The 12,579-nt window shown below is 40.4% G+C and overlaps 1 protein-coding gene across 1 annotated transcript in view; it reads right to left on the reverse strand.

Annotated features, from left to right (window-relative positions):
- Positions 1 to 877: 877 nt before the first annotated feature.
- Positions 878 to 12,579, reverse strand: part of zfpm1 (zinc finger protein, FOG family member 1) — a 99,302-nt gene continuing 87,600 nt past the window's right edge. Inside the window, exons 5-9 of the mRNA XM_079825587.1 lie at positions 8,458 to 8,560; positions 8,158 to 8,376; positions 6,264 to 6,494; positions 5,907 to 6,134; positions 878 to 5,312 (exon numbers count right to left, since the gene is read on the reverse strand). Of these exons, the coding sequence (XP_079681713.1) occupies positions 2,965 to 5,312; positions 5,907 to 6,134; positions 6,264 to 6,494; positions 8,158 to 8,376; positions 8,458 to 8,560 (3,129 nt within the window). The 3' untranslated portion in view covers positions 878 to 2,964. The remainder of the gene's footprint in view (positions 5,313 to 5,906; positions 6,135 to 6,263; positions 6,495 to 8,157; positions 8,377 to 8,457; positions 8,561 to 12,579) is intronic.

Raw genomic sequence — 12,579 nt, forward strand, 5'->3', positions numbered from 1 at the left:
GCGCCAAAAAAATCAGATCGCTTGTCAAACCACCAAGCTGCTGAAATCGTGTGACTTTGCCGCTCCGAACCACTGAATCGACTCGCTGATTCGATACACTCCGAAGCTTCATGAAGCATTGTTTTGAAATCGGTTATCATTATAAAAGTCGTTTTTTGGCGCACCAAAAATATTATCATCGCTTTATAATATTAATATTGAACCACTGTACTCACATGGACTGGTTTAAATATGTTTTTAGTACATTAATGGATCTTGAGAGTGTAAATTGATTTGCTCTCTATGCAGGCCTCACTGAGCCATTGGATTTCAACAAAAATATCTTCATTTGAGTTCTGAAGATGAACGGAGGTCTTACAGGTGTGGAACAGCATGAGGGTGAGTAAAAAATGACATTATTTTCATTTTTGGCAGAACTATGAAACCAGTTGAATATGACTGAAATTTTGGTCTAAAGCTTACACATTAAATAAGTATAGTTTTAGAAGACTTGGAATGTGTCTTTTATTTGCTTTTGGGGAGTTTGACAGTAGAAAAACAGCATTTTAGTTGTATGGGGGAAAAAAGCAGTTTGGCAGTATGGATGTTCTTCTAAATAAATATTGTCTTTAGTGTTTCACTAAACAAAGAACAACATACAGTGCTTGAATGACATTAGGGATCGAAAATGGCATAATTTTCATTTTTAAGTGAACAATCCTTTTGAATATAGGTCTCACTCTCTATAAACATTGTGTGTCAACGGTTAAGCCAAAGGGAAAAAGTCTCGTCATAAAAAAATGACCAAAATGCTATGCAAAGTTCCCAGAATGCAGAACGTGTGTTGCATCACAGTTTACAAACTACTTGGAGAGAGAAGAGTACGACAAGTTCTCTTGCACTTTGAATGTCCTTCAGGACTCTTTATTTCCCATGCATAGTTTGGACAAGTGTGTAGTGGAACTTTTTGTAGCTGAAATAAAAATAAAAATAAAACCCAAAGAAAAAGGTTGACATTCATTATTTTTCCATCAACATTTTTAATTATTCACAAAGTATTTTAATTACCTTTCACTTGTGTTAGAATGTTCTAAATTCACGAGTAAGTCCTTCGGGGATAAGTTTGGACAAGAAAAAGTGCTGTAAAAACATAAATACATACAAAAAAGCTTCTAAAACTAAAACATTCAGCATTTTTGTACAACACAGTGCAATAGAAAAGGGACCTGGAAAGGTAAAAGGTTTTCAGCACTGGTCTTTTGGACTGCCGACAGTCGCTAAATGATAAAACAATGGAATTGTAAACGCCCCTGTATGTGTTCATGACGGTTGCAGCACCGTTTCAAACCACAACAGCAGAGAAATTTTTACCTTTTCTCACTTGCACGCAGTTTTGCGTGTTCCTGTTCTTACCGCAGAGATGACTGAGGTTGTTTTTTTGTAACACAGGAAATGGGAAAACACCACTTGTAACATACACAAAGTCCACATAGTGGGGGAGAGTGACGAGCATCGTGAACATAAGTGACCCGTTGTTTCAGACATAGTGACGAGTCTTTGTTAAGGCTTTGCCAAGGTAGCCTGCACAGGAGGATAGATTGCATGACGCTGTTCTTTTCAACATACACGCACATGTAGAGGAGCATAAAACGTCACTGAGTCATCATTGAGAATGCAAAATCGAAAGAGAAACAGAGCAAACGAGAGAAGGACAAGAGTGACACTGCGTCGCCAGTTTAAGAAGCAATACAAGCAATGAGTCAGTTTCGAATTCTCTTGCTTTCAGTGGCCTTCAACATTATTCAACAGTGTGCAAGACATTGATATGAATCTTTTCTATGCTATACTTCATTTCAAGGTTAAAAGAAAAAGAAAAAAGACCAAACAAACATGCCTTTCTTTGCATGTCCATGACAGTTCGTCAGAGTACAGATGGCACTTTTCCAGCAGGTAAGAAGGGTTTTGGATTTGAAGCAGTGAAGGTTTTGTGTTCGGGACAAAGACAAGGTGAGCTGGTGACTAGAGACAGAACAAACATCTTACACTGTTTGAAATCCAAACCCTAAAACCCTACGACAGTCCTTAGATCCGAAATGCACATCCATCTGATGGAAAACGTCTGGGAGCCAAGACCAAATACTGAGACAGTATAGCGTGTGCCGTCTTCTCCCATACTAGACCAACACTTATAGAATTACTCCTCAAGTCCCATTGATCAATGCAAAAAAGTCAAATATGACACATTTCCATATGCAGAACCAAGAAAATACACCACGCTGAAGATTGAAATGGTTTCTTTTGACAGTATGAAAACAAAAAAAGTACTTCTTTAAAAAGAAACTAGGTAGTATTTAACTCGCACGAAATGCATTAGGAATCAAATGATAAATAGTTTCTTCACATTGAACTGGTAACCAGGTGACACCAATTTCAACTGGGTTACTCAGTTTTTTACTCCATTTTTTTTGAGTCAGTGTATTGACAAAAATCTGCAGACTGGGTTCTATAGAGACCTCCACTAGGGGTCAGAATTTACCTCAAATCAGCAATTTGGAACAAAAAAACCCAAAAATGGCTCAGACAAACAATCTTTTACAAATATACAATGCCATCATTGATTAGAAGGAACATAAAAACATAGGAGTGATTAAAACCCCATTTTCAAAGCTAATTAAAGGGTTACTTTCCATCAGCAGATTTCTAAACTCAAGAGGTGAAATGAGAAGTCTGCAGGAATGTGGGGATAGGTCAGTGGGGCACATTCTGTGTGCAGGTAGTCTCAACTCTTAGTGTGATTAAAAACTTGACCCATAACATGTAATAAGTTACCATAGTAACAACACCAGATAGCATGGTCGGCATGGAGACCTCTGTATCTGGCTAGTAACAGTCCCGCTATCATGCTCTGTCCAGATCAGGTCGGGCAGTGCCGTGATTGGCACTTCTATGCATGAGAGGAATGGCAAAATTGACTAGGTAGAGGGCTCACTTGACATGTTCGGCACTGTGAGAGGAACAGTAGTATTTTTTGTGTGCAATGAAAGTGGAGAGGCTGCTGAATTTGATGTTACACAGCCGGCAGAAGCGTGTGTTCCCATTCTGCAGGGGTGAGGCGAGGGGTGTTTTAGGCATGGGTGGAGTTGTGTGGGCGTGGCTTATAGCAAGGGCCGCCTTTTCAGGGAGGAGTGTGGGCAATGGGGTGTGGCCTAGCAGCCCAACCTCTCTTAGCGCTTCAGGCACAGGTGATACAGTTACTCCTGTAGGGGAGAGGGCAGGGGGTGCGGCTTTTGGAGAACCAGACCCCACAGACTGGGGTTCTAGTGGGCTTCCGTTAAGTACAGGTGAGGAAGGAGAGGTTGCTTCCAACTTGATGCTCCGGCCATTCACACTGTCCTTACGGGGCCGAGGACTTCGTTTAGGAGGGGTAAGAGGAGCTCCTTCCCGAGGGCTAAGGCTAGGACTGGGACTGACTCCAGCGGACTGTGCCTCGAGATGTTGCTGTAGTGTGAGCACTAGACCATGAGTCGTTTTAAAATGCTCCATCAGATCACAGGTCAGCAGTTTGTTGGGAGGGCAGTAGGGACACACTACTGGGGAGGTGCTTGGGGTCTTTGCTCCCTGCACATGTGGAGGGGTGGATTCAGAGCCAAGCAAGGTAGATGGATGAGCAACCGCTGCAGTTTTACCTGTCTGAAGCCCTTTGGCATCAGGGTGCAGGTCCACAGCTCGGTTCTTCGGCGAAGTGGAAGTGGGTCTCTTTAGCCGGCTAAGCTGCTCCATAGTGTGCGGTTGCAGGGTAGTTGCCGGGCAGTAGTAGGTCTTGTGGGCCAGGTAGTTTTCGATGCTGTTGAAGCTAATGCTGCAGGCGGTGCACTTGTGGTAGTCAGTAAGGGGCAGAGCGGGAATGCTGCCCCCACTCTGGCTTTCTCTTAGTCGGGGTCTTTTACTCAAGTCGATGGGTCCGTCGCCCTCAGGACTTGAGCTTTGTGTTGGTGTGGACACTTGGGAAGGGCCCTCTTGTTTCACCCCAAGACTTGTTGCTGCCGGCAAAGCAGTGGCATTAGCCAAAGCCTCGGTTTGAGCCATGTGGATCTCATACATCTTCTTGCGTTTGCGTGTGCGGATAGGTTGGGGAAGGAAGGCGGTCTTGCCAGAATGGGGCCGCTGGTGGGAGGGATCGTGTCTTGAGGCGCAGTAGAATCGCTTGTGGACAATGTAGTTATCATGACGACTGAAGCGAATGTTGCAGGCCTGGCAGAAGGTGCGAGTGGGATCGTCGTCTGGGTCTTCAGCGGAGCCACTAGGACTTTGGCTACCCTCGCTGGCCTGCCCACCCCCAGGTCCCTCTCCCTCCGAGGACGACGAGCAGGTGACATCTTTTATCCCTGGTTCCTCACTTTTCACCTCCACTAACTTAGGCTCAGAGGCAGTGCCTCCTGTTGCACTGTCAGGGAAGCTAGGAGAGGCCGAAGCCGCACGACTGACCGGTCTAGCCTGGGGTGAAGCAGCGTGGGCAGAAGGAGGAGCAGCTGCAGTGACCGCCCCTTCCTTCATCACGCCAGCTGCCTCTCCTTGCTGATGCCTGCTGGAGCAATAAAGCCTCTTGTGGACGTAGAAGTTGTTGATGTTGTTGAAAGTGATGTCACATTCAAAGCAAGTGGCTCCCTTTTGAACGCTGGCAGGAGAACCCGGTGGATAGAAGCCCTGCTGTCCGGCTGCTGGTCCTTGTCCCTGTTTAAGCCTACTGTGTACCATTTCAGACATCTTAGCCAGAATCTCAGACGCTTGTGGCATTATGGCAGCCTCAGAATTGAACATGTACTGCGGTAAGAACATCGCCCCTCCAGATAGGACCGAACCCCCTGTTCCAGGGTGTGTGGGACTGGAACCTGGGGTGGGACTGGCCGGCTCCGTCTTAACCGCCACCGGCGTGGGGCTCTTAGGTGAAGTAGAGTGAGATGAGCTTGCCTCCACAGCGTTTAATTGAGGACTGCCCACCTGTTCTTCTTCTTTTGCATCGTTTTCATAGTCGGAACGTGGCTCCTCTTTGATGTTGAGTTGGTTGAGGGGACTGCAGTCTTGAGAGGCCGAGCTGCCATTGGCTCCTGGGCTGGAAGAGTCGGGTCGGGGCACGCAGGCAGCAAGCTCCCTGTCTTGCAGGTCTGGGAGCTCAGAGGAAGGAGGACTGCTCTGACGGGGCGTGGGGCTCCTCTCAGCTGGAACCCTCACTTCCAGGTGTGTGTGGACATGCTGCTGAAGTAGGGCAGGTGTGTCAGCGGAGTAGCCACACACTTGACATTTCAGAACAATGCCAGAGTCTCCTGGACTCAAGCCTGTCACAAAGGGAAAAAAATGACAGACATTCAGATACAGGAAGACTCTTTTACTTATGTCTAAAATATTTTTAAAAGGTCAACAGATCTGACGATCTATATATATATATATACATACTGTCTCTGAAACTTTTTGTAAGATGTCGCACATAATTGCATTCTTTTATTATTCGTTTAAAAGTTTATAAAAATTATAGGTTACACTTTATTTTAAAGTACACGCACTTAAAGTGTACTTACAGTGTAGTTACCAAAGAAAGTACTGGTAATATAAGGGTAATTGCTATAATAAGTACATGCGGAACAGGACTGTAAAATAAAGTGCTACCAAATTATACATTAAAATTATAAATTAAAAGTTTATTAAAATTATAAATGATATTCTCCAAAGACATTTTTGCAAGTTAACGTGCTTGAGAAATGTAATTTTAAAATGAGTGAATTTAGTGGATAATTATATTAGATTAATATAGTGCATATTAATATAATAACAAAACGCATAAAAATACCAGGTACTAATATTATGCAGCATTGAGAACAATTTTGTATTGTATTTGTTTGTGATCAGCAGAGTTCAGATATTAGAGCTGTTACCTCCTGCCAGTGGTAGTTTGGGTGAGTACACCTCACTCTGAGAGCCAGGCTGGCAAACCATGTGACTAGTGACCAGGTGGCTATACAGGATGTCTCGCGTTGTGGAGATGAAACCACAGCCATGACACAAACCATTATGCGAGTCTGTGTGAACCTTCAAGTGTCGCTCACAGTTCGCCTTAGTGGTGAAAGCCGACAGGCAAATCAAACACACAAATGGACGCTCTCCTGGAGACACATTAACAGACACACACATAATTACTTGCTAATCCGACATAAATGACACTTTACTAAAACATTGTTAATACTTATGCAAGCATGCCCGTTTCAAGAAGATTAAAAAAAAGAGTGTCTCACCGCTGTGTGTTCTCATGTGGATCTCTAGAGAGCTGGCACTGGGGCAGCTTTTGTTGCACTGCGGGAAGGGACACAGCCTCTCATTAGGGTAAGAATCTTTAGGCTTGTCCTGTGGAGGTGAGGCAGCGGTCTGCTGCTTCTGCCGGCTTGCGCAGTAGTACATAAGATGGGCCTGAAGATTCCTCTCACTTCTGTACCAGATCCCACAGTCTTTGCAAGGGAAAATGTCTTCTGCACACACAAACACACACAAAATACGACTAGTAAGAAAAAAGGTATCAACTGATTATCCTTTGAAGATTGGAGAATAGTTTAATCACAGAGGATGTTTACTGAAGGATATCTATTAATGATGTCGCATATTTTTGTGCTTTGTGTGTAAATTATAAAGGACAAAACATGGATTATAGAAATAAAAACTTTAATGAATTGGAAAATAATTGCATAAAAGCTATAACAATGTTTGACATGCTATTTATCCTGCAAGCCCACTTTTAGTTGATATCCTTCATGCATTTAACCATATGCGAGATGCGAGATGTTTAGTAATACACCCATTGTACATATATAACCGCACACAAACAAAATACACACACATTTCTAAATCAGAGAAAGCAATTAGAATTGTTCCATCATCTCCACGGCAACGGGCACACTGAATTTGTGATGTGCGCAAATGTGTGTGCACGTAATCGGGCGGATCTGGTGTCAGGGCACATGTTGAACAGGCTATATTTGATAATGACCGTCACATCCCAATTATCCGTCTACTTGCAGCCCAGCTAATGCAGTGGGAAGCGCAAAGTTGGGCTGATCATGTTTTACCCTTTAGCCTTATTTACAGTGATTCATGTCTTCATCATGGCATGTCCGTGTCCACTCCCACTCCTCATGCAGTTTAGCTGATGAAGCGGAGTGGGCTGTACCTGCCAATTAACTCCTCCGCTGTGGGAACTGACACAACACTGCCACCTACTGGCGATGGGCATAAATGGCAAGCACCTTAAAGGACAGTCTTGTCATTTTTCCATGTTAAAATACGTTGCCATTGCAAACTTGTATGAAAATGATCATTATTTTTGCACTTTTGTTGGATGGCTGAACTAATGTTTTCTTCATTTCGCAACATCCAGAAACTTTAAAAATGCAAAAAAAAATGTTTTTGTCTAATTCCCAAATTAAATGCACAATGACTTTGAATTATCATTTAAGTAACATGCAAAACCGAACAAGCCAGTGATGAAGCCATTTTATAAGACTGTATACAATGTATTCACAGATTTTCAAATTAAATTCCTAATATTATTATATACACAAATGTTCAAAAGGTAAAAAAAAAAAGTCTCCTTTGTTCACCAAACTGCATTTATTTGATCAAAAATACAGTAGGAACTGTGAAATATTATTTGAATTTAAAATAACTTTATAGATTTTAGAAAATGTTCTAATGCTTAATATTTTTGTGAACGCTTTAAGGATTATTTTATGAATACCAAGTTTAAGAACATCATTTATTTGAAATAGTAAAGACTTTTACATTGTTACAAAATATTTCAGTCACTTATGTTATCTTACTCACCCCAAACCTTTGAATACAAGGGTATTTGACATATACTGTGCTACTGAATGATTACTACGTTCACATACCATGGTATTTACTTGATATAAAAGAATATTGCCATGATATAGTGTCTAAAAAAACATAATATCATGGAACTTTCTGTGGAAGTGAAACAAAAAAACCCAGACAATTTATTTTAATCTATAACGCATCACGGTTTACGCACATATGCAAAATCACAGCCTACCATCCCTTTATCACAGATGTAAACACACTCTAAAAATGCAAGAAACTGTTATGGCATGTTGTGTTTATCAGCAAGCAGTGACTCACTATTAACGACAGCAGTTGCTAAGATGGCAGCCATGCCAGCCTGTTGTGGGAGGAGTTGGATCTCAGAGTGCAGAGCAGCGGGATACGCAGTCTCCTCCTTCACTCGCACACCGTGGGTCTGAGTAGCTGCCGATTGATCCGCTGTGGAGCAGGACAGCGTTGCCAGAAGTGCATCTCCACTGGACAGCTCCTCTGTCAGCTTACAAAATAATGCTCCTCCTGGAAAACAAACTGTCACTGTTAGATTCCCCATCTAATACCGTAGTGAATGTGAGAGGTGTATGTGTTTTTGCGTCATACCCTGACTGTAGATGGTGCAGTTTGACTCGGTGAGGCTTGAGGTCACAGGAATTCTTCTGAGCCAGCAGTCTGCCTCCTCACACTCCAGAGACATTACAGGGCTCTAAACACACAAAGGGAAAGAGAAACAAGGTCAGCTCGCAATTCTAAGAGAACAGAGATGGAGGTAGAGCAGGATTCAGTAGGACACTTACAGAAGATCTAACGGAGAGGTTATACAAAAGACCCTGTTATTTAAAATTAAAGCTATTTATGCTTAAGATTTCTCATTTCCTTTCGAAATTTTAAGATGTGTTCCTTTGCATCCTTTATACATATGAAAGGACTTTGTCATCATGCAATTATCTGTCAATATGCTGGAATATCTAATACAGTACTTTCCTAAAATGATTTGCTTTAAAAACTTTAAACTGAATCATGGAGTCAAATACATTATATGTAAAATGCACGACTTACTTATGAACATAGAATTGATCAACAAAGTAATTCATTTGAACTGCCTACTATTTCAAGATGCAAAAACATGGTTTTAGTTCTAAAATACAATTTCACATTCATGGAACATGAAATCAAATCTTTCAAAATAAAAAACACATTTTATATATATTGGCTTGCCTTTAAAATAGACAATAATGATTCTACAGCATAGTACACAGCCGTAAGGTTGTGCCACTACTAATTTCTCTGCTTGATCTGCTCTGTTCCTATATTTTCCAGCTGTCTATTCACTACAAAATTGCTTTTAAATTGCACTTTCCAAGAGAAAACCACCTGTTTATCTGTGAGAGACACTGACTTTTTTTCTCCCAGCTTAATAAATGGTTTTATGTTATGTTCAAAGAAATGCAAAAAGCACATGCACATTTAATTCCTTCTTCCTGATACCGTGCCATTAAAATTCAGCATCCAGCATACCTCTTTCAACATCCTACAAGCAGACATATATATATATATATATATTAGGGCTGTCAAAAGATTAATCGCATCCAAAATAAAAGTTTGTGTTTACATAATATATGTGTGTGTACTCTGTTAATTATTATTTATATATAAATACACACACATTCATGTATATATTTAAGAAATATTTGCATGTATATACTGTATATACAGTTATATAATCTATAATATATATAAATATAAATGTTTTATATATAAAAATAAAAATAAATTCTTAAATATATACATGCTTGTGTGTGTATTTATATATAAATAATAATTAACAGAGTACACACACATATATTATGTAAACACAAACTTTTATTTTGGATGCGATTAATCGCGATTAATCTTTTGACAGCCCTAATATATATATATATATATATATATATATAAAATAATTGTTTTATTTTTTTTTACTAATTTAACTTCTGACCACAGTCAATAAAAGTGATACAAATATATAGTGCTGTCAATCAATTAAATTTTTTAAATCGCATTAAAATCACACTTTTGTTTTGCGATTAATCACACACTTATCGTGAAATTAAGCATAATGTTTAACACATTCATTTTGTCATCATTTGCTCACAAAACTCTATTTACTGCAAGCTTCCAGGACCCTTGGAGCCTCCAAAAGGACACCAAATGACCAAATTATATAAGGAGTCTATACAATTATATTATATAATACATTGATGTACACCAAAGCACCCATAAAAACATTACAGAAAAATTCAGTGTATAGTATGTGACCAACAACAAGGAGCTTGATTTCATTTTAGTTGAGTCAAGCTGCAATACCGCACAGGAGCGCATGGAGACGCCAAAAAACTCCTAAATCAACCTCCTTGACTTGACTGCATAAACCTACAATTACTAAACACAGCAACATACACAACAAATCAAACATTATCCTGACTGTGTGTGGGGAAACAAAGTGAATGTACTGAAATGTGTCTGTACAGTGATCAAGAGCGCACACATACACAATTTTTTATTCGTGCATCAATATAACAGACTCTCACGGGTTTTCTGTACAACTCCTGTACACCAAAATTGAGCTCTTCAGAAACAAATCTCAGAATATGACGGAGCTCGTGTTTTAAAGCAAAGCACACACTGGAATGAATAATTCACTAAAAACGCAATGCGAGTCTCTATTCGCTCTGATATGTCTGATGTAATCATCCTGGCTATCTCTAATAGCGCTGTTTTGGACTGATTGTTTGAATGAATTAGAATACTGGATCACTGAAAACTTTCCCAGAGTTTAACGGTTTAAAGTGGTCTGATCACAAGAAGCAGAATCGGGTTAAAGGGTTCAAATAGAAATTTCATCCTGCCTCTTGCCTGAGAAAAGAAGGGGGGAAACCCAGAAAAAAACTTCACAGCAGTTGGAAAGGGGATATCATGCGGGTATACTGGATTTTCAGTAAACTAAACAGAGTATGCAAAGGTGCAAGTGTGTATTGACATCTGGCAAATATCCTAATAAACACACCTGGACTCTCCCACACAGTCATTTCATTGTTCAGCTGAAGCAAACGTTAAGAGATTTAAAGGAAAATGAACCCTCTTCAACGTCAGATTTAACAAGGATTCTCGGTCACAATGAGCAACAGAAACCGTAACAAAGTCTATCCCAATTCAACCACAATAAAGGCATATGGGGCTTGTAATAGGCTGTATTATTTGAGTGTGACTGATCCATTCCACTAGGTGGCAGCATTTCTGCAGGCCAAGTTCATTAATAGCCTCATATTTAAGAAAAGATTCCCACTCCTTCATTCACTCAGTTAAAGACATGCCTTTGGGGAGACTAGCCCTTATATCCATGACATGCTACCAAATCAACTTTAAAGACAGGAGAAAATGAAAAGACATTAGTTCAACTGTGTAAAGGAGGATAAAAAGCCACCAGTCGAGAGGATGAGGGGAAGAGATGGGCCGCAGAGGAGGACAGCTGAAGGGTTTCTTTCTAATTCTGTCTGTTCTTGCCTGAAGATACGGTCCGTATTGTATTTCATGGGGAACTAGTGCTGATAAGAAGATAGGGCTCCTTTTGTTTTAATTTGAAACCCAATGCTGGAGCCGTCTGTGGCATAAGTGCTGCGTGCTTCTGCTAATTTGTTTCAGACTCATTTAACACGACTCGACTTTAAGCTTCACAAAAGGAGAGGGCAGCCTGGTCAGCCATCGCTTTTGACAAAACACTTCCAGACAAACGCGCTCTCTAATTAAACACACACACACACACATATATTGACACACAGACAGATCCGCACACGCAGATGCACATGGGGAGTAAGTGAAGATGTAAATGGTTATGACCTATTGTGAATAGCGAACAAGAACCGGTTCAAAGCGATCAAGACAAACAAACACAGCAGGTCCTTATTTTTTTCTGGGCTAAATAAAGGATATCTGTGGCGAGGTTACAAGACACATTACTTGGGGAAAAAATGACACAAGACTAAGTAGAAAATGACCGATATTTCAAAGAGTTTAAAATTCTGGTCACATCCAAGCATAGAATTTTCATCCAAATCAATTTTACCATCATACCAAAGCACACTGTGATTTTAATTCTAAGAATGATCATGACGCTCACTGAATTACGTGGATTCAAGTCTACAAAAGTAACATCTGTTGTGACTTGCATGTCTTCTAATGGTCTTTACCCAATTTGGAAATTTCATAATTTCCCAAATTCATCTTGGAAAGCAAAAGTTTGTGCTGTTCATGCTGTTCTATCATTGTGTTACCTAAAAGTATGATGCAAAATGCCACACATTGCAAAAAATTAAAGTCTAAAAAACTTCTCAAGCAGACATTTAACTGGAAGAATTATTTTTATTTTTAGACATTAAACTGGAAGACAGACTAATTAAACATTTATTAAAAAGACATTTTTTTTGCAGTGCACTGGCCAGAATTTTGAAAATTTCAGGTCATCAAACTGTATTTTACTAGCCTGGATGCCAGCCGAACTTAGCCCCGCCCACAACATTTTTACTCGGGCAGTTCGGTCTGGACTTGATCGGTAGAGAAGTAATTATGCCCGAACAGAAACTGTTCGGACCAATGAAATTGTCAGGGCGGGCTTTAGACGATGATGGACAGATGATAAACAGTAACGTAATCATCCACGTCATCAAAGGCGCTTGGGTTGAGTTTGTT

This window comes from Gobio gobio (assembly GCF_949357685.1).
Source record: "Gobio gobio genome assembly, chromosome: 9".
NCBI lineage: Eukaryota > Metazoa > Chordata > Actinopteri > Cypriniformes > Gobionidae > Gobio > Gobio gobio.